Genomic DNA, 22,068 nt, shown 5'->3' on the forward strand with positions numbered 1-22,068 from the left:
CTGATCAGTCTTGGTAATTTTGTTGGTTAGTCCAGCTTACTCTCACATTGTGGACAACATTCGGTTTTTGTAGGATACACTGCTGTCTCATTTGTTTATGGAGACTTTGGATGTGGGAGTTTGGAGGATTGTGAGAGTAAGCAGAACATGCCAATGCTTTGAAGGATGTAATGTTATTTAATTGTGAATCTGTTTTTAGAGGATTTAAACCTAACATGGAGAACAAATTATATTGTAGAATTCAGGCAATTTTACTGGGGTTATCTCATACGGTGTAGCAAGTAATAATCTGGAAAGACCTTTGTCTAAAACTGGATTTAAACTGAAGCAAATTAATACATGAATCACATGTAAATTAATCATACATAAATGAATCACATGAATATGAATCTCATGAATATGAATCACATGTAAATGAACCATATGAAAATGAATAAATTAAAGACATATATAACCAGTGTTGTCAGTCAGTATCTTGTGTGTATGTGTGGTTTTTTTTTGTTTTTTTTTTAATTTAACCAGGAAAAGTCTCATCGAGATTAAGAATCTCTTTTACAAGAGTGCTCTGGCCAAGACAGGTAGCATCACAATTTGTGGTACACAAACGGTTAACAGATCTACGAGTCCTGCCTCCCTAACTCACGTTGGTAATAGGATTGGCTTTGCCGCTTCTTGCTAACGTGTGAGAGGCTATAGCCGGCTACAGTCAGGCAGGTGTTTCTGTGGACTGCTTTTATGTCCCCACCAATGTCAAAATGAAAACTATGCCTGGGCTTGTAAACACTGCAAGACAGAGATGAATTATGCCCTCAGAAATGAGGTAAGACATCAAATATGTATAGCTTCTATTGATGAAACAGTTTACAAGTGGTATTTATTTCATGGACATCTTGCCAACTGGTTAACTATTGCTAACAATATCCAGCTCAACTCAAACCAGAACTAGCAAAAACATAAGTCAGAATTAGTACAGTCAGTCAGTACTGACTAACCAGTAGTCAGATAGGCACTGTTGGTATATAATTCTTATGTCTGTGTATGAATGTTTGGAATAATCTATTGTGTAATCTGCTCCATTGCTTCTTAAATGAGGAACTCCAATGTCAAAATCAGATGAAAACCCCCATGACTATACTGCCCCTTGAAGGTTTTGAGGACAGCTGCCATACCACCCCTGCTGACCCAGTGCCATGTTAGACTACCTATATTATCTATAATTAACGTGCCCCAGGATGTCCTACTCCCAGATAATGGCAGTGTACCTGTTCCTTCTCATGACATGGTAGATCCACTAGAGAAGACCATTTGTCCACAGAAGGGTCAGTCTTATGGCAGTTTACCAAGACTTTAACTAAGGAAGAGGAAGAGTGTGTCAAGGAAACATGACCTTCTCCTTTCTGCAGCAAAATTCCACCTGAGGGCCTAGAAATGACAAAGTTTAAAAGATTTGCTTTGCTGCAAAAGGCATTCACAACATGACTTTAAATAGGTACAGTATTTCTACTTAGTAGTTTGTTTATTTTGAATGTAAAACTTTGTTTATTTAAAACCTTCTTAGTAAAAGTTATTATTATATTAGAGTGGGGACACGTTTGCCTCACACCTCCAGGCTTAGGGGTTCAAATACCGCCTGCGCCCTGTGTGCACAGAGTTTGCATGTTCTCCCTATTCTTCTGGGGTTTCCTCCAGGTACTCTGGTGTCTAAAAGACACATGTTGCAGGCTGATTGGCAATTCCAAATTATCTGTAGTGAGTGATTCTGTGTGTGATTGTGCCCTGCAATGGGTTCGCACCCCGTCCAATGTTTCACAGACCTTGTGCCCCAAGTTTCCAGGGATAGGTTCCAGGCTATAGGTCGAGAAGTAAAAAGCTTTTTTTGTGTGTTATTAAACTTATTTGAGTTTTTGTGTTGGTGCTTATTAAAGTATGGAAGTTTGTTCACGGTCTCATTCATTATTTACATGTTACAACTCAATTGGCCTCTTACAACTTCAGAAGCACTTTGCCTGCATAGCTGATGAAATGTCCTATTTAACTGGAAATACACTATTGTACTCCTGCCCAGTGTTCCCAGGAAATTCTCAGGATTTACTCCAATTTCCCTACATACTCACATTGAACCTGTCAGACTGAATAGGATGGACCCCTCATACATTAAAGGTCGTTTTCTCATTGCTCTTGGAAAGCACAGCACTGCTATCTAGTGGAGGTGTCTAGTGGACATACATCAAGCTGTTAGTGATAGCATACAGTATACAGTATATACAGTATGTTGGAGAAACATCTTTTGGGGGCAGGACAAGGATAAGGGTGATACAGTCCTAATTAACAAAGGGTGGACACCATGGCCCCATAGGTGGGAAGTGGCTGTCCCACTCACTGAGAGTTTTCTATTGATTGAGAGAAAATTCAAACATGCATCAAAGTTGTATTAGGCTTCGATATATAGTCTTCGGTGGCAAAGTGGAGCAGCAGGTAACTTTCCAGGGTTCAATCCTGAGTGCTAGTTACTGTCTGTGTGGAGTTTCACATAGTCTCCTTGTGTTCTTGTGGGTTTTCACAAGGAAATCACTTACACAAATGATGGACCCTAGGCAAATCCTTATTTGAAATTCTCCTCACTTTTTCCTTTCCATAACTTTATTGCTAATTGATCTTCATCTCATCTTTCCAGACTGTACCAGAACTCTACAGTCCAATATTGGTGAATACAACTGAAATAAAGAAGTTTTTTTCCAGTTTTTTTTATTACTATAGAATTTCAATTTTATTACTCAATCAAATTTTTTCACAGTTACTCTGTCAGTTCAAAACCAGCTGAAAACAAAACCAAAATTACAAACACTTAATTTAAGAAATACTATACTGTAGATGATTTTGTTTAAAGACAAATGCTCAAATATTGAACTAATAATGATAATTAATTTATAATGACCCATCATATATTTTTTTATCCATCTCTTTTTATCAAAAGTTTGTAGATACAGGTTTTACCCCTGTGTTAGATCAAGTTTCTGAATGTCAGTCATGAATCATCCAACCGGGTTAAGGATTTCCACATAATATGGCAACCTTCAAAAAAACAAAAAAAACCTGTCAGAAGAGGGACACCAGCAGACTTCCCCTAACAGCAATCGGAAGCGTTATTCACAATAAAAGTCAGATGCAAACCACAGGAAAAAAAAATTAACACACACACACACACACACACACACACACACACAGTCAGGTCCATAAGTATTTGGGCAGGGACACAATTTTCATAATTTTTCCTCTGTACACCACCACAATGGATTTTAATGAAGCAATCAATATTTAATTGAAGTATAGACTATCAGCTTTAATTCAAGAGGTTTAACAAAAAATATTACATTAAGTATTTAGGAATTAAAGCCATTATATTACATGGTCCCTCAATTTTCACAGGCTTTAAAGTAATTGGACAATTTACTGCTAAGATTCATGGTAAGTTGCAGATGTGGCCTCATTATTTCATGACAAATTAAGGAGGTCTGGAGTTGATTCCAAGCGTTGAATTTGCATTTGGTAGCTGTTCATTTGAACTCTCAATATGCGGTCCAATGAGGTGTCGATGCAAGTGAAAGAGGCCATTGTTAGGATGAAAATTTAAAACAGACCTATCAGAGAGATAGTAGAAACTCTAGGAGTGGCCAAATCAACAATTTGTAAATAAATAAATAAAAATAAAAATTGAGAATGCACTGGCGAGGTCAACAATACCAAAAGGTCTAAAAGGCCACGGAACACAACTGAAATGGGTTATCACAGAATTATTTCCTTGTTGAAGAAAACCCGTTCATAACATCTAGCCAAGTCAAGAAAACTGTGGAGGAGGTAGGTGTATCATTGTCAAATTTACAATCAAGAGACACCTTCATGAAAGGAAATACAGGTGGTCCTCAAGATGCAAACCACAGGAAACAGTCAAGAACAGAAAAGCCAGATTAGCATTGCAAAATATTTTAAAAAATAAAATAAAATAAAAAAAACCTCTAAAAAAGCCTGACCAGTTCTGATGCAAGATTAACTTGTACCAGAATAATGTAAAGAGAATAGTATGGAGCAGGAAAGGAAGGGCTCATGATCCAAAGCATACCACATCATCTGTCAAACATTACGGCATGGGTATGTATGGCTGCCAGTGGAACTGGTTCACTGGTGTTTATTGATAATGTGACTGCTAATAGAAGTAGCAGGATGAATTCTGAAGTGTATAGAGCTATAATTTCTGCTCAGATTCAGTAAAATTCTGAAAAACTAATAGGACAGTGCTTCACAGTACTGTACAGATTGATAATGACCCAAAACCTACCGTGTAAGCAACCCAAGAGCTTCTTAAGACAATGAAATTAAATGTTCTTAAATGGCTGATGACCTTTTGAGCATGCATTTCACTTACTGAAGACAAAACTGAAGGCAGAAAGACCCGCAAACAAGCAGCAACTGAATGTAGATGCAATAAAGGCCCGGCAAAGCATCTCAAGGGAGGCATTTGGTGATGTCTATGGGCTCCAGACTTCAGGCAGTCATTGACTACAAAGGATTTGCATGCAAGTATTAAAAATAATCCTAATATTTATGATTATGTTAGTTTGTCCAGTTACTTTTGAGCCTGTGAAAATTTAGGGACTATGTAAAAAATGGCTCTAATTCCTAAACAGTTAATGCAATATATATATTTTTTTAAACCTTTGAAGTAAAGCTGAAAGTCTACACTTCAATCACATAGATTGAATTCATTTCAAATCCAGTCTGGTTGTGTACAGAGACAAAATGACAAAAATAATTACATTGTCCAAATATTTATGGACCTGACTGTGCGTATATTTTTCTTAGCACATTTTTAGCTTGTTAATACCAATCATCCCTTGAATGCCACAGCCTATTTGACTACTGTTGCTGACCATGTGCATCCCTTCATGGTGACAACTCACCCATCTTCTAATGGCTACCTCCAACATGATAATGCACCATGTTAGAAAGCAAAAGTCTCAAACTGGGCTTATCAACATGACAATGAGTTCAGTGTTCTTCAGTGGAATTCCAAGTCAACGGCTCTGAATCCAATAGAAGACCTTTAGGATGTGGTAGAACGGGAGATTTGCAGCATGAAATGCACCTGAAAAATCTGCAGGGATTGCGGGATGCAATCGTTTCAACATGAACCAGAATGTCAAAAGGACTGTTTCCAACATCTTGTGAAACCCATGCCATGAAGAACTGAGAGCAAAGAGAGGCCCTATGCCCTGCGATGGGTCGGCAGCCTGGGATAGGTTCCAGATTTTCCCTCTAGGATTAAGCTGCACAGAAAATGGATGGATGGGAAGCCCTACCCAGTATTTGTATAGTGTTCCCAATAAAGTGCTCTGTTAGTATGTAAATCAAGTACAAAATTGTATCTTATATACTTATTAGGTTAATAGTATTTGTTCACACACAGCTTCATAAAAGAGCAGAAACTGTGCCACTGAAACAAAACTAGAACACTGGTTATACAGTCACTTCTGACATACCAACAACTTCTGCCTTCAAACTTTGGGCCACACCTTCTATCTGTGTCTGGTGCTTGTGTGGAATAAAATAGGCCTTTATTTTGAGGAAGAAAGTGATTCCTGTTTTAGCTATAAAACTGCTTTTTGTAAAATAAATAAACAAACAAATAAAAAATAATAATAAATAGTAAATATGACCATTTTGGATATTGAGAGATTCATCAGTCAACAGTGAAAGAACACCAGATAGATAACATTTAAAGGAGTAAAGATTTTATTTGTATATACAAAATTGTTTACAGCAAGATTTTCTGAATTAATTATGACCCCCACAGCACAGACTCAGAAGTTGAGGGACATATCACAAGAAGATTCCCCATAAATACAAACTTTAGGTGACATTGAAAAGAACCCTTAAAGAGCACCATGAACTTGAAGGAATTTTAATGTGTCTGAATATTTTATAACCGAAAGGATGCTGGTGACTTTCCTCCCTCTAACAGTAATCTAAGGGTAACTACCTGCTTATTTGTATGCTGACTTCCAGAAATAGCCATTTTGCTAAAAGATTATGATTGATTTTAAAATAACCTATTATGTCATGTAATTTTATACCCATCTTGACATGTGCACCCAAGACCACATGATCGATGTAGCACTAAGCTACTAGCCTGAATAAGATGAATAAATATTGCAATCCTATGCTGGATGAGTTGAGTATGGAGTTTTGACGTTACACTGCATAAGGAATACAGGACAAAAGGTTCACTGCTTGGACATGAGCACAGACCAAAGGTGGTTTCAGGGTAAAGGCACTTAACACAGCATCACCTCTCTTACTTAAATCATCAGTTATCCCCCCTAAACAAAATAAAGACAACAATGCCCCCCTTCAGCACCCCAAAAAGGACACAATCAAGTTTCCCTACTATGGAGAAAAACAGCTCAGAATTAAAGCAAAGGGCTAAGCATAAAATATTTTAGTTTTCAATATGCAGGATTTCCACAATATTGCTAATCTGAAATTAAATCAAACCAATCAAGACCAATCCAATTCCATTACTCCAGTAAACAATGTGCTTAGTAGATCCATAAATGTGCTGAAGACTTTCTCAGACCACATACCTGAAAACTTATGACACCAATAAATAAACATGCTAGGAAATTTCTATGGAAAACAACATATCAACATGGAAAATGTTTCAATCTTTAACACTGTGGTATTTTATTATCAGATTGTTAATACAGTTGCTAATTACTAACAATTGCCCTTGTATTTGATATTTGATATGATGGTTTTGACAGCATTGTCTTTGGATTTAAATTAGCATCCCCACCTCCACCTCAGGTGTTAGGGCTTTCTCTTTCCAAACGGCAACATTATGTTACTGCTAATTTACTGTTGGCTTATTTTCCAGCTGCTTTGAACTAACTTTCTCCCAGAACAAATTCTTTGCTTTTAAATGGTTCTTAATGGAGAACTAAATGTTCTGTTATATTTGAATTTATTAAAAAAATTATTCAAGAAATTATTCATTTCTGAAGCATCGGGTTCTATAATTTTGTTGAATTTTCCAATTTCAGCAGATTAGGTTCAGGTGATATGTTATTTTTCAGACTTTGCTGTACAATGATGAAGTTTGTGCCTGATCTGAAACTAAACAACTTATCAACTCTTAATTTATCCTATACCATACCGTAAAACCTGATTAATCGCTTCACCTCAAAAGCAAAAACAAACCAACTACATAATTCCTGGGGCATAAAAGCCAAAGTATTTGTTTAAAACCCATTTTCATGGTGATCACTGGCTTTGGTACATTGACTGCACCACATATAACTAAATTTCTTATAAATCCTACATACACAGTTGCTGTAGCATGAACCAGAAGTATACTAGACCAAAATGACAAACACAATTGTTTAAAAAAACCCACATCTCTAATCATATGTAGAGACAATAATAATAATAATAATAATAATAATAATACAAGGGTGAATAAAAATTTCAATTTAACCCGGGGGGGCTAGGGGGGGTGCACTTGCTTTAGGCCTCAATATTTGCTGTGGCAAGGATAACACCTCCCGACTCACGTCACCCAGAACACATCAGGCACATGGTTCGGCACATTAAATCATAGATGGATGAAAAGGATTTATAGGTCATGATTCATTTGTACATGCTATGTTGAAGGCATGTTATCCAGCAAGAGTTGACCAGGTCATAGTTCATTCAACAAATCCCTATGGCACAGAGGTTATTAGATGGGGCCCAACATTGTAACAAAGCTTGAATTTAAGAGGTGCAATTAAAACACTGGAGGCTTTTACAATTCACTTTAAACGCACCTTTAAGTATTTTGATTGAAAATGAACAGTAGTGTAATTGAGGCTAGAGATACTTGTTTTCCTTTCGGGGGATTTTTTTTTCCTGGGACAGCCTACCATTCTTGGTGCTTTTCTCAATTTTATATAAATTCATATATAAATCTTCCCGTCTACTGTGAGGAGTGGGTAGAGTGTTAGAACGGCAGTCCCACCACCACACTGCATCGTGCTGACTGGTGATGATGTCACTCTTAACTTTGGCCAGGAAGCTTGCTGTGTGTTTCTGAAAGAGAGCAGCATCTACATCACGCAACATTTCTTCTCCTCAGGTGGGGCATTTCCGTCCGCTTTCTCCATTTCCAAAATAATCCGCTTAAAAACGTCTACAGCTGTCTGTAAGCACAAACAAGTATAATTGTACATGTGTGTAACATTGTCAAGTGGTTTGAATTATTAGATGTTTTTAAATAATTAAAACATTACCTGGTTTTCCTTAGCAGATGATTCCATAAAGGCAGCTCCCCAAGAGTCAGCTAACTTCTTGCCTTCTTCTGGTTTAATAACTCTGAGAGAGAGAGAGAGAGAGAGAGAGAGAGAGAGAGAGAGAGAGAGGGAGAGAGAGAGAGAGAGAGAGACAGAGAGAGAGATGAACCATTCCTCAAGTTCCTTACTTTCAGTTTGTTCTACCATGCAGTACTTACCTTTCCATGTGAAGGTCTTTTTTATTTCCAACCAAAACAGTAGGCACCCTGGAAAAACAAACAGGGATTCCCCCCACAATCACATTCTGTTTCACAGACATTTAAATCACACATGCACAAACACACATACTTACTGTATTTTTCCAACCATGTCAAGCAGTTTGTCATGCAGAACCTGAACCACTTCAAAGCTATCATCAAAAGTAAATGTTTCAGGGTACATTGGGAAGAAAAAAAAAAAAAGAGACATTAATTGAAATTATGCTGAAAAGTAGAGCACATTATAATGTACTACTGAAGTAACTACACACAAAGCACCAACCTTTTCATTGAGGTGACAGAGTACACCAGAACATAACCGTGAATGTCCATTGAATGAGACTGTGGGAAAATTGAGTACTCATCCTGAAAAAGATGAAAAGTGCATACAATAAACACATCAGATTAAAAAAAAAATGCAGTTTACAAACTGCTAAACTATCATGTCACACAAAAATAAATAGGATTTCAATATCTGAAACTTGATCTGCATTGTCATATTAGCAGCAATTTATTTAATCACTGAAGCTTTAAAATATTCCATAATTATAACTGGATTTTGGAATCATTTGCCAAGTTAACTGAACGTGCAGGTTGTGTAAAAGTTTCAGATAGCATTTAATTTAAGTCAATTTTACTTATATAGTGCTTTTAACAAAGCAGATTTGCAGAAATCCAAAAATGGATTTAGATTTATATCCCTAATGAGTAACATTGTTGCATGAGTTACAGTGGTAACAGCGGCATGGAAAAACTCTGAGAGGACATGAGGAAGAAACCTTGAGAGGAACCAGACTCAAAATGGAACCCATCCTCATCTGGGTGACACCAGATTATGTGTCATTACTCATTCACAGCCGTATACTATAAGATCAGGCATTAATCAGTGTGTTGAAAGGATGCTCACTGTGATCATCAGCATCATTTTTGAGTTAAATAGAGTGCTTAGTTTTAAGGCTACAATTGAATAATGACTGATACCATCCACAGCAGTTTGGTAGATTTTGTTCAAAATCAAATGCGGATTCAAGCACAAAAATGTATAATTTCTGCCAAAATCAATGTTTGTTTGACATTTATTTTTCAATCTACAGGTCAAATACAGATAACCATTGTGCACAGGTACAGCACCCTCCACTAATATTGGCACCGTTGGTAAATATGTGCAATTAAGGCTGTGAAACATTGTCTTATTGTTTACTCTTTTGAGCTTCTGTTTAAAAAAAAACCAAAAAAAAAAAAACCCAAAAAAAAAAAAAAAACCCACACAAAAAAACCCACGTTGCTCTCATGGATATCAAACACCTGCAAACTTTATATATATAAGTTAAATATAGGTGTGCAACAATTATAAGCACCATTTTAGTCACTACTTTGTGCTACTTCCCTTTTGCCAAGATAACAGCTCTGAGTCTTCTCCTATAATGCCTGATGAGGTTGGAGAATAAATGGCAAGGGATCGGAGACCGTTCCTCCATCCTCCAAAATAAATCGAACTTTAAATATGTTTTCCACCCTCAAGGTGAAATTACAACGTATAAAAATTAAGTAGGAAACAACCAAACATTTTAGGGAAAACCTAAACTAATACATTACTGAAGCACACAGTATTTTGGGGAGTCCATCAGGGCAGCACATCTTGACTTGGCAATATGTTCCCACTCTTTGTTGCAAAAACATTTTAGATCCATCTCCTGTGCATAGCCCGCTTCAAGTCACCCCAGAGATTTTTAATTGGATTCAGGTCTGGGCTCTGGCTAGGTCATTCAAAAACTTTGATCTTCTTTTGGTTAACCCATTCCTTTGTAGATTTGGATGTATGCTTTTGGTCATGGTTATGCTGAAAGGTGAAATTCCTTAAGGAATTTCTGCACTACAGTTACCTGGTATTTGTAGCTATTCATGATTCCATTCACCCTGATAAAAGCCCCAGTTCTGGCTTCAGAAAACCAGCCCTAAAGCGTGATGCTGCCACCACCATGTTGCACCCTGGATATGGTGTTCTTTTGGTGATGTGCTTTTATTGCACCAACCATACCCTTTGGAATTATTATATCTTTTGGAATTGGTCTCATCAGACCATAACACATTTTGCCACGTGGCTTGGGGTTTCTTAGTTGAGCTTGGTTGTTTTTTGAGAGAAAGGGCTTCCCTCTAGCCACTACCATCAAGCAGACATGTAAAGAATAGGAGAGACTGTTGTCACATGCAGAGAGTAATCAGTATTTGTCAGATATTCCTGCAGCTCTTTTAATTTTGCCGTTGGTCTCTTGGCAGCCTCCCTGGCAAGTTTTTGAGAGATGTCCTGTTCTTGATGTCACTGTGGTGCTCCATTTTTTCTATTTGTTGATGATGGCCTTTACGGTGTTCCATGGTACAAGTAATGTTTTGGAAATTCTTTTATACCCCTCTCCTGGTTGATACCTTATAACAAGTGAGATACCATGCATGCTTTGTAATCTTGGTGCGGATCATGGCTTTAGTAGTCGGAATCCAAGAAGATGTGAAGAAAATTCTACAGAAACAGCTTGTCTTTGGAGTTAATCAGAATAATTTCACTAATGACAGCTGTATGATAATTACTTTTGAACATGAGATTGAATGTGATCTGAACACAGCCACATCCCCAATTATAAAAGGGCGTGCACACTTGTGCAATTAGGTTACTGTAACATTTTTTATTTGTCCTATTTTCCCCTAAAAGTTTTCTGATTTTTGTTCACTAAATTTTGTTTATGTTATAATTTCACATAGTCAACGGTAACACTCAACATGCTACCACCATCATGCTTCACTGTGGGGATAGTGTTATGATGGTGATGAAAATTCAGTTGCACCAACCATTTCTGTCACCGGTTTCCCTTGCACAATGCCCACTAGCAGATAAAATAATAAATTTCCAAGGTCCCGTACTGACCCAATAAGAATTACTTGCAAAATATCTTTTAGACAAACTATTTAAAGTCATGTTTCCTGGACCATAAAAAAGTCAAACATTTTCTAGTTTAAAATTTTCACCCTAACATTTATTTTACAAAATTTTTAACTTTTGGATAACAACGTACTGTAACATAATGGAATAAACCAAATAGTAACCACTAATATATAAGAGATCCAAAGAGCAAAGATTTTAATTAATTCATTCATTTTTTTTTTTTTTTTTTTTTTTACCTGTCCAGCAGTGTCAACCAGCTGAAGATTAAAGTCTTGTCCATTCACAGACACCATTTTATTAAAAGCTACAACAAAGCAACAGAAAATAGAAACTGGTTAACAAAACAATATGAAGACCATAAGTACCAAAAAAATAATCTCTATGTTGTACATGATATTTTGCAAGGTAGTAAAATAAATTGTACTAAATGGAAATGGAACTAGGAAATTACCACATAGTATGTTATGTCTTAGAACCATGCCAAAACAGGACAACCATTAATTTTCTAGGTTTACATTTTTTCTATAAATGACTGTGCTGTGACCATTTCAAAGAATTTACAGGCCTCCTGAGTGGCAGAACAGAAAAGCTTTAGCCTTATCGTTGGAAGACTGCAAGCGCAAATCGCACAGCCATCCGTGGCTGGCATTTCAAGAGAACTAGAGAGTCCAAGGGTGGGAGGGGAACACACACTATCTCTCACCTGTCAATCACAGCGACACTAGCCAATTATGACACTGAACCATGTATGTATGTATCTATGTATATAGAAGAGGGCAGACAGCATTTTCCTCTAAAACACTGCCCCGTGACACAGCATGAGCAGCAATTTGAACAAATGTGGTTGGCTGGCTTCACATGCCTCAGTGGAAGAACATGCTAGCCTTCGCTCTCCCTAGTTGGTAGCTGATCCACACTAGCCATTATAAGAGTTGCTTGCAACCTACATGAAGACTTCTGCATGAATTAAATGAGTAAAGCACACTTACCAAAAGAAGACATATCAATGAATACAAATTTCACTATAAATAAAAAAGGCACAGTCAGTTTACACTACTTGATCCATCAATCTAGCACTGCAGCCACAACCCAACTTTTGCATTTTCATTGGCAATGTAGATAAAACGAGTTTATTGCATTTAAAATTATTTTTTAAATAAACTTAAATTATATTTTATATTTATGGCTTGGCGGTTAAGGCTTTGGGTTACTGATCGGAAGGTCGGGGGTTCAAGCCCAGGCACTGCCAAGCTGCCACTGTTGGGCCCTTGAGAATGGCCCTTAACCCTCTCTGCTCCAGGGGCTCTCTGCTCCAGAGAGGGTTAAGGGCCATTCTCAAGCCCCAGCACTGCCAAGCTGCCACTGTTGGGCCCTTGAGAATGGCCCTTAACCCTCTCTGCTCCAGGGGCGCTGTATCATGGCTGACCCTGCGCTCTGACCCCAACTTCCTGACAGGCTGGGGTATGCAAAGAAAACAATTTCACTGTGCTCTACTGTATATGTGACCAATAAAGACTCTATCTATCAATATACTTTTCTGAGATGGTGATGACTTTTTGTTGTAATCAAATAAACTGAATGGAAGCAGTTGTGTTTCTAAAGTTGTGTATTTAATCTATTAAACAGTTAAATAAATAAATAAATAAACAAACAAAAATAAATCTTTTTTAGATCTACCAAATCTAAATTTGTTGGTAGTTTTTGTAGTTTGTGAGCAAACCAATACTGTATATTGTGATACATATCATGTATTGTAGAAAAAACCTTGGAGATTCATGATGATATTTTTGTCATGTCACCCACCCTAGTCCTGACATGAGTCTGCAACTGGGTAATCTTGAAATAATTATAATAATTTCATTTGATAACTGTCTTTTAACATTATGATTAATATTCCCTTTTTAACTTTGAGCACCTGCCCCTGTAAATCCAGGCGACTCCAGTTTGGACCAGTCTTGTGTTTCAGTGTGCAGTGGAAAAACCTCATAAGTCAGTAAAGTGTGTAAAAGGGTGTGTAAAATTGGGTAACTGTAATCTGTTACAGTTACGTCAAAAAACAAAAAACAAATCAGATTACAGATACATTTTGTTAAAAAAAAGAAAGAAAAAGGGAATATTATCAGGATTACCTTTTTTATATTAAAACCAAAGAAATTAAATATTTGCAGGGCTCCATACTTGTAATGTCTTTTTAATTGCTTGTTCTGTGAGGAGTAGCCGGTCACATAATTTGTTGTGTTGATGTAATAAAATGTGATGCTGTGCATGAAAGTTTCAGTGGGAGGAAAAAAGCAGTTTCATTTCAAATTCATCCAGAGTGCCAAAATACGCACAGGGAAAGCGAGGATCAGCTTTCCGCGTCAGAAAGACATGTCAAAATGAAAAAAAAAATCAGACTTTTCAAACAATCCTCATCTCTATCAAGCAACAATGCTGATGGCTCTCCTACTAATAAAAAAGCAGGCTCCAGCTGTGCCAGCATAAGAGAGAGAGAAAACGACACACAGGATCATCTTTCCGTGTCAATCAATGAACACCCAAATAAAAGTGCAGAAAGGCATTTTAAGATTTCTTGGATTCAAGAGATTGCATGGCTCAGGTATGATCATCGCACACAGAAAATATTTTGTGACTTTTGCTCAAAAGCAGACAGAGAAATAGCAGGGAAAACGAACTTCATTACTGGAATGAACCATTTCAAGAAAGAGGCTGTGAGAAAACAGAGCAATAGTCAAAAGTATAAATAAAATTTTAAAAAAGCTCATGACTATGTAATCGCAGAGTGCTCCACAAAAAACACCGTTAGTACAAGCAGTGTCTTGTGCATGTGAACTACATGACAGGACCGAATGGGCGGAGCTGAAATTAAAATTCATCACTGCCTATATGATTGCATGTGAAGAGCTACCTTACACCAAATTTACCTCTCAGATATTACTAATGAAGAAAAAAACTGACTATCTGTGCAAGACTTATGACAACGATACAGCATGTGCTTTGAGCAAAATGCATCTAGTTGAGATGTTGCTTGTCCTACCAATTTTGGCTGCTCAGTGTTAACGTGGCATTTCAGCTCAAAACAGGATAAAATCAGAAGTATGCAACATTCAACATTCAACATTGTATTCAACATTGGAGGACTTGATCAGGATCAGCACAGAGGGCCCATCACTTGAACAGTTTGATCCTCGACCATGTGTCAAACGCTGGCTTTCTTCAAAACAGAGGAGAAGGCCAAACTATACTAATCTCTAAAATAAACTCTAAATCAAGGCATTTTAGATCATATTGCTTTTCTTTACTTTATTTACATATGTGACCTTTAAATAATAATAATAATAATAATAATAATAATAATAATAATACAAAATCAGATTATATTACTTTCATATTGTGATACTTGGATGACGTTACTCAAATTTTTTTATGAAGTAATTTGTAACTGTATCGGAATACATTTTTAAAGTAACACTCCCAAACCTGGCTATTACACATCACGATGCGTGATGGAAGGATACAAAGACAAACATGGTAAAAAAAAATAAAAATGAAAAAAGAACGAATACTCACTGTTTTCAATTGTAGGATCGTATGCATCTACAAACTGCCCTTCCACGAACTGAATAGTGAGAGAGGACTTTCCTGTTGCAAAAGGGATCAAACGTCACTTATCAACATTTTGAAACGGGTATCTATTTAGCTAACCTCAATGATGCTCAGCGTCATTCAAGAGCACGTTAATACTCCAGCAAATCTTAGACAGAACTGCGGAATCAGGGCTACTCTTGGCGTGTTCGCGAGGTTATGAGCAGGTCCAGTTAGCCAGCTAGCTAAAGTGGCATTTCACACACGTAGTAAAGGTTGGAGTAACTTTCATAACGTTTGTTGTGCATAAGCGATCACTTATTAATTTTCTTCCCTAGTTGGACCTACTAACTTGCCGGGCAGCTGGCGAGAATTTAATCACTCCAACAGCATTTTGTAAAGTCTAAGGACAACATAGCTACATCACCATTACTGGCTAGCTTGCTAATTTCCTAGTTAGCAAATACAGGCCAATACTTATCCTAAATCAACACTTACCAACTGACCGGTACCCCAAAACTGCGATCTTTCTATATTTTGGTTGAGGCATGCTTTGAAAATAGGACTTGTACGCTGAAATCAAATAACTGTGTGTAAATAGACCGAAAGAATAACCACACTTTATCGCCACATGCGTATCACGTCACATGACAATAACAAAACTTTTTTCTTCCGAGCTGCTCCGTTCGCTGGGCCTCGAGTTTCAACTTCACTAACGACAGAATCGTATGGATAAAAAAAATCTGCGTACGGTCTACACCCAGTATACACGCGTTCGGAATATTTTTTTATGTAATTGTCCCTTGCTGTAATAATTTAAAACTTGTTTTCGAAACGAGCGTCGACAATGCAAAAGGGCTTATTCACCGCTGTGGTACTTTCAAGCCACTGTCGGAAAATCAGTTTTGCGAGGACTAACAACTGTCGTAAAACGGAGTTCGTCGCACTTGCTTGTAGGGTTGTGTTCCAATCTAGATCACAACGGCAGCCAAAAAGTGAGCAGCCTATCCTAAAATTTGTGGACCTACAGTTGTAATAACACCAGTGCCCCCTTGGATATTTAGTCAACCGGTAATTGACCTTAAACTTGCATGAGTGCATTAAAAAAATGAGGCAGTGCGGTTGAAATTAAGTCTTTGGCAATGGAACATATTAGAAATTCCTAATATTCGTATCTACTTATATTCAGTGATGGATAAAACAACAACAACAACAACAACAACAATACAAATACAGGACGAAAAGGTGCAGCATTTTGTGTCTTTGAAATGAATATAGGAAACTTTGCAAGGTTCACCATAGAACACCAGTTGGTTGCTATACAGATGGCACTTGAATGGGTGGAGGAAGTGTTACCAGATAAAGTAGTAAGCTGCTCCGACTCAATGGCATCCCTTCTAGTTTACGAACTTTACAGTCTTGTCGAGGGGGTAGTTTAAAGGAAATATTGGTCCGTTTATACAGATTAAGACAGATAGGAATTTCAGTACATTTTATTTGAACCCCAGAACATGTTGGGATATTAGGAAATGAGAAAGCAGATGAAATGGCTAAGGAAGCACTTAAACTTGATAATGTAAATATTACAGTTAATTTAATCAGAGTAGAAGGAAAGCATTTCATTTTAGAAGCCTGCTATAATAAATGGCAGAAAAATTAGGATGCAAGTCAGACTGGCAGATATTTCTATAAAAATACATAATAAAGTGAGACAAAAATAATATTATTCATAACTTAAGTAGAGATGAAGATGCCATGCTAACTGGGTTAAGAATGGGTCATACCAAGCTTAACTCAACACTTCACATAATGGGCAAAAAATAATACATTTAGTTTATGTGAAATCTGACAGGAAAAGGAAACTGTTGAACATGTTTTATTAAATTGTAGCAAATATGAACAAGAAAGAATCAAATTTATAATAAAATTAAAAGTGGAAGGATGTTCAGAATACACAGTAGATAATTTATTGAATACCAGATCAGGTAAAGGTAAAATTATTAAAACATTTTAGAAATTCTCTAAGAATAGTGGCATTAAACAGAATATATGGAAACAATATATTTTAAAGACTTTTATCCTCATCATACTCCAGCACAGTACAGTAGGTACAGTTTAGTTGGTTAGCAAACCACCAGTAAAACCCAAACAAGAAGATCACAATGGCACCACGATTTACATCCCAGAAAACACAGCTGCGTACTATGGGCTCGGTGTGTTAGGGAAAACTCATTCATATCCACACGGGCCATTAGCCTATAACAGGGGTGGGCAATCTTATCCGGAAAGGGCCAGTGTGGATGCAGGTTTTCATTCCAACCAAGCAGAAGCCACACCTGAATCTATTGAAAGCGAAGATCAACTGATTAAGGTGGAATCAGGTGTGCCTCCTGCTTGGTTGGAATGAAAACCTGCACCTACATCGGCCCTTTCCAGATAGGATTGCCCACAACTAGCCTATACTGACCCGGAAGCGCAGTGCAGGTTGGACAAACACAGAAAAATCAATGTCCAGTGCAGGAAGCCCACAATGCATCTGCATCACTATTCCCATATGCAACAACAGTGGGTTCTCTGTAGGCTGTGGCAAACCTAAAAACATATATGGAGATGGAGATAACCTTGAGTCATGGTAAATCTCAAAGAAAAGGATTTCCCCCATTTTTCCTTTTCTCCTAATTGTTATCTTTGTAAAATAGAGCTGTCCGCTTTTCCAAACTGATACACTGATATAAAGTATCCAAAAATAGTCTCAACAAACAATCAGAAATCTCTGTGCACGTGGATGCTTGTGTGCATGATTCAATCTCTGTTTTGCTGTGCTCGTGTTGCACAAATGTGTAGCTTGTTTGTTGGTATGCTTTAAGTGTAAAACAAACAAACAAAATGTGAGACTTGACAGGTATGTTTGGGACACAGGAATGCAATCCCAGGTGGTTGCTAAGGTATCCTAAGCAGCATACATGTGATGTGAGCTGACTTCACACCCAAATGCTAGTCAAATAATTTTTTTTTTTAAACAGAGACTGTGTGTTTATTGCAATAATTGATTCAGAAGGTGTTGATGAATTTTCTATAGCAGAACGATCTGAATATTTATGACTGACATACCTAACATAAATGACAGGTTTATGTTACATTTACAATTATGCCATTTAATAGATGCCCTTATCCAGAGCAACTTTAATGTACTTATTCTAATGTTATCATTCATATCCCTAAATTACAGGGAAGCTAAGCCTTATAATAAATTGATGAAAAACATGTTATAGCAAGGAAAGTGTATGATCACTCAGTATGTTTCCTGCGTTTTCTGTACAAGTAAAGATTTTCACTAATGTTTACGGACCAGCTGCATGATAATGTCAGGGTTTTTTTTTGCATCCTACACTGCCTTGTCTTGCCTGTGTGCCTTGAGTGCCCCTCCCCTACGCTACTGGTCAAGACTTGCATGCAATATTGCTGGATAGGCTCTGGATTCACCACGATAAAGTTTTAATGATGAATGAAAAATATGGTTGGGCCATAGTTCACAAACTGGGACCTAATGACAACTAGGGTTCCTTAAAGCATAGCCTTTTCTTTTTTTATTACAGTAGTGGAAATCATAACCCACAATTACCAGTTCTTATTGTTATTAGCTTATTAGTTTGACTGGTCATTTGAACTGAATAGGTTTTATTCAAAATAATGAATGAAGTGAGTAGTCCAATAAATAATGAAAGAGTGCTTACTTTAATATAATGATTTAGAAACTCTCTCTCACACACGTAAAAGAGCCTAACTTTAGAGACTGTGCCTTTTTGTGCTTTATGCCATGGGAAAAGCCAAGCATTTCAGCCAAGACCTAAGAAGTCCGGTTACTCCTTAGGAGCAATTTCCAAATAATAAACGGCACCAGAAGCATCTATAGAACCAAAAAATTTGGAAAGATAAATCTTGAGATTTGATAGACACGGCATCTTTCAGGAAAGGGACACAAGTTAACTCCCAGGGATGAACAAACTTTTGTCCCAAAGGTTTAACTGAACCCCAAGACAACAAGAAAGAACCTGGTGAAGGTGTTGGAAGCATCAGGTACCAAAGTGTGTCCATGCACCATTAAGAGTGTTCCAACTAAGACCAGCATTGTAAAGCCAGACTAAAGTTTACAGGTGATCACAAAGACGAAGATCTAGCCTCTTTTGGGGACAAAAATTTAACCGTTGTTCCATAATGGTCAGCAAACATTCCAACTCCGAAGCATGAGATTGGCAGCATCACGGAAAAGGAACGGGCACATTTCAGAAATTAGATGAGATTAAACATGAGATTGTAACGATACACACAGGGCTTTAGAGTCAGGAAGTAAGCGCAGGAGCACTGTCTTTATTAATAAGCAAACAAACAAAACCAAACACAGGAAACACGGTCTTCACGGAATTAGTTACGAGAGTAAACATGAGACTAAAGTCGAGGCAGAAAAAAGGACATGGAAATGAGACCGGATGCATGCTAAACATGCATGCTAAACATGCATGCTAAACATGCATGCTAAACATGCATGCTAAACATGCATGCTAAACATGCATGCTAAACATGCATGCTAAACATGCATGCTAAACATGCATGCTAAACATGCATGCTAAACGGTTGACACCGATATCTGTCACACTGGCATCTACGTTACAAATAATAATACTGCGTGTAGTGCACAGCCACACGAGGGGTTTAAATAGCCTACATAATTAAACTAAACACAGACACCTGGCTCAAATCAAGCTACACCCTCGCACATAAGCCAATGTCTAAGCAGGACGCGAACGAACCAAAACAAAAGTCACGTGTATAGTCCGAAGCTGCGCCGCAGTGCCATCTGCTGGTCGTGGCGTAACAGAGATGTGTTGAGTTGTGAAAACTTGGCTTTTCCAAAACTTGGAAAAGAAGGCTGTGAAAAATTGGCTTTATTGTTTTGATCTTTTGTTCACAAAATGCACAAAAATAATCTTCTCTCATGGATATCAACCAACTGCAAACACAACAACGGTTTCTTAAAAATATATATTTGTTATATATTATTATTTAAGAATTATTTGCACCCCTATGAATTCATATGAGAAAATATATTAGAAGAATATTCCCATTAATATTAAAAACAGATTTAGTACACCTGGGTGACTACAACAGGAAATTGTTCAAACATGACTTCCTGTTTCAGAATTTATTGTTCCATCAATGATGGCAAGTCATCCTGGCACAGATGCAGCAAAACAGGCCCAAACCATGATCCTATCACCATCATGTTTCACAGAAGGGATAAGGTTCTTATGCTGGAATGCAGTGTTTTCCTTTCCTTTTGTGTTGAGTTGTGAAAACTTGAGTTTGAATGCCTTTAGACTAGGATATTTACCCTGGGTAAATATGAGAAAAGAAGGCTGTGAAAAATTGGCTTTATTGTTTTGATCTTTTGTTCACAAAATGCACAAAAATAATCTTCTCTCATGGATATCAACCAACTGCAAACACAACAACGGTTTCTTAAAAATATATATTTGTTATATATTATTATTTAAGAATTATTTGCACCCCTATGAATTCATATGAGAAAATATATTAGAAGAATATTCCCATTAATATTAAAAACAGATTTAGTACACCTGGGTGACTACAACAGGAAATTGTTCAAACATGACTTCCTGTTTCACTGGAGTATAAATATGATGTAACACATATACCAAATTACATTAGTCATTCATACCAATGGGTAAGACCAAGGCATATAGCTGTGATGTGTGGCAAAAGGTTGTTGAGCTTCAAAAAATGTGAAGTGTCTATAAGAAAATAGCACAAGCATTGAAAATGCCCATTTCCTCCATCAGGGCAATAATTAAGAAGTTCCAGTCAACTGGAAATGTTATAAATCAACCTGGAAGAAGACATGTGTCTATATTGTCTCAACACACTGTGAAGAGGATGGTTTGAGTGGCCAAAAAAAGAAGCTAGTTGTGTCCTGGGGTCAGAAAGTCTCCAAAACTACAATCCAAAGTCAGATTTTTACAAGTCCTAAAAGTAGATAAAGAGAAACCAATTAAACAAATGAGACAAAAATATTGTACTTGGTCATTTTATTTATTGAGGAAAATGATCTAATATTACATATTTGTGAGTGGTAAAAGTATGTGAACGTTTGCTTTCAGTATCTGGTGTGACCCCTTTGTGCAGCAAAACTGCAACTAAATGTTTCCAGTAACTGTTGATCAGTCCTGCACATCGGCTTGTAGGAATTTTAGACCATTCCTCAGTACAGAAAAGCTTCAACTCTGGGGCGATGGTGGGTTTCCTCACATGAACTGCTTGCTTCAGGTCCTATTTCTGCTGGATTAAGGTCAGGACTTTGACTTGGCCATTCCAAAACATTAACTTTATTCTTTTTTAACTATTCTTTGGTAGAATTATTTGTGTGCTTAGGGTCATTGTCTTGCTTCATGCCCCACTTTCTCTTGAGATTCACTTCACAGACAGCTGTCCGGACATTTTCCTATAGAATTCACTAGTATACTTCAGAATTTATTGTTCCATCAATGATGGCAAGTCATCCTGGCACAGATGCAGCAAAACAGGCCCAAACCATGATCCTATCACCATCATGTTTCACAGAAGGGATAAGGTTCTTATGCTGGAATGCAGTGTTTTCCTTTCTCCAAACATAAAGCTTTTCATTTAAACCAAAAATTCTATTAGTTGCTTAGAAGTTACCCTGGGTGCCTTTGTGACCTTGCGGACTATGTCTTGCTCTTAGAGTAATCATTGTTGGTGGACCACTCCTGGGGAGGGTAACAATGGTCTTGAATTTCCTCAATTTGTACACAATCCGTCTGACTGTGGATTGGTGGAGTCCAAACTCTTTAGAGATGGTTTTGTAACTTTTTCCAGTCTGATGGGCATCAACAACTCTTTTTGTGAGGTCCTCAGAAATCGTCTTATTTGT

General features: G+C 37.3%; 1 protein-coding gene across 1 annotated transcript; it reads right to left on the reverse strand.

The window, feature by feature from the left end:
• Window positions 1-7,944: 7,944 nt before the first annotated feature.
• Window positions 7,945-15,690, reverse strand: rhebl1 (Ras homolog, mTORC1 binding like 1). Its single transcript, NM_001200978.1, is given in 8 exon segments — window positions 7,945-8,234; window positions 8,325-8,406; window positions 8,543-8,590; window positions 8,677-8,733; window positions 8,865-8,947; window positions 11,753-11,820; window positions 15,087-15,158; window positions 15,600-15,690. Coding segments are annotated over 8 exon segments (555 nt in total). The 5' UTR covers window positions 15,652-15,690; the 3' UTR covers window positions 7,945-8,141.
• Window positions 15,691-22,068: the final 6,378 nt, after the last annotated feature.

Source organism: Ictalurus punctatus, chromosome 11 (genome assembly GCF_001660625.3).
Source record: "Ictalurus punctatus breed USDA103 chromosome 11, Coco_2.0, whole genome shotgun sequence".
Classification (NCBI taxonomy): Eukaryota; Metazoa; Chordata; class Actinopteri; order Siluriformes; family Ictaluridae; genus Ictalurus; species Ictalurus punctatus.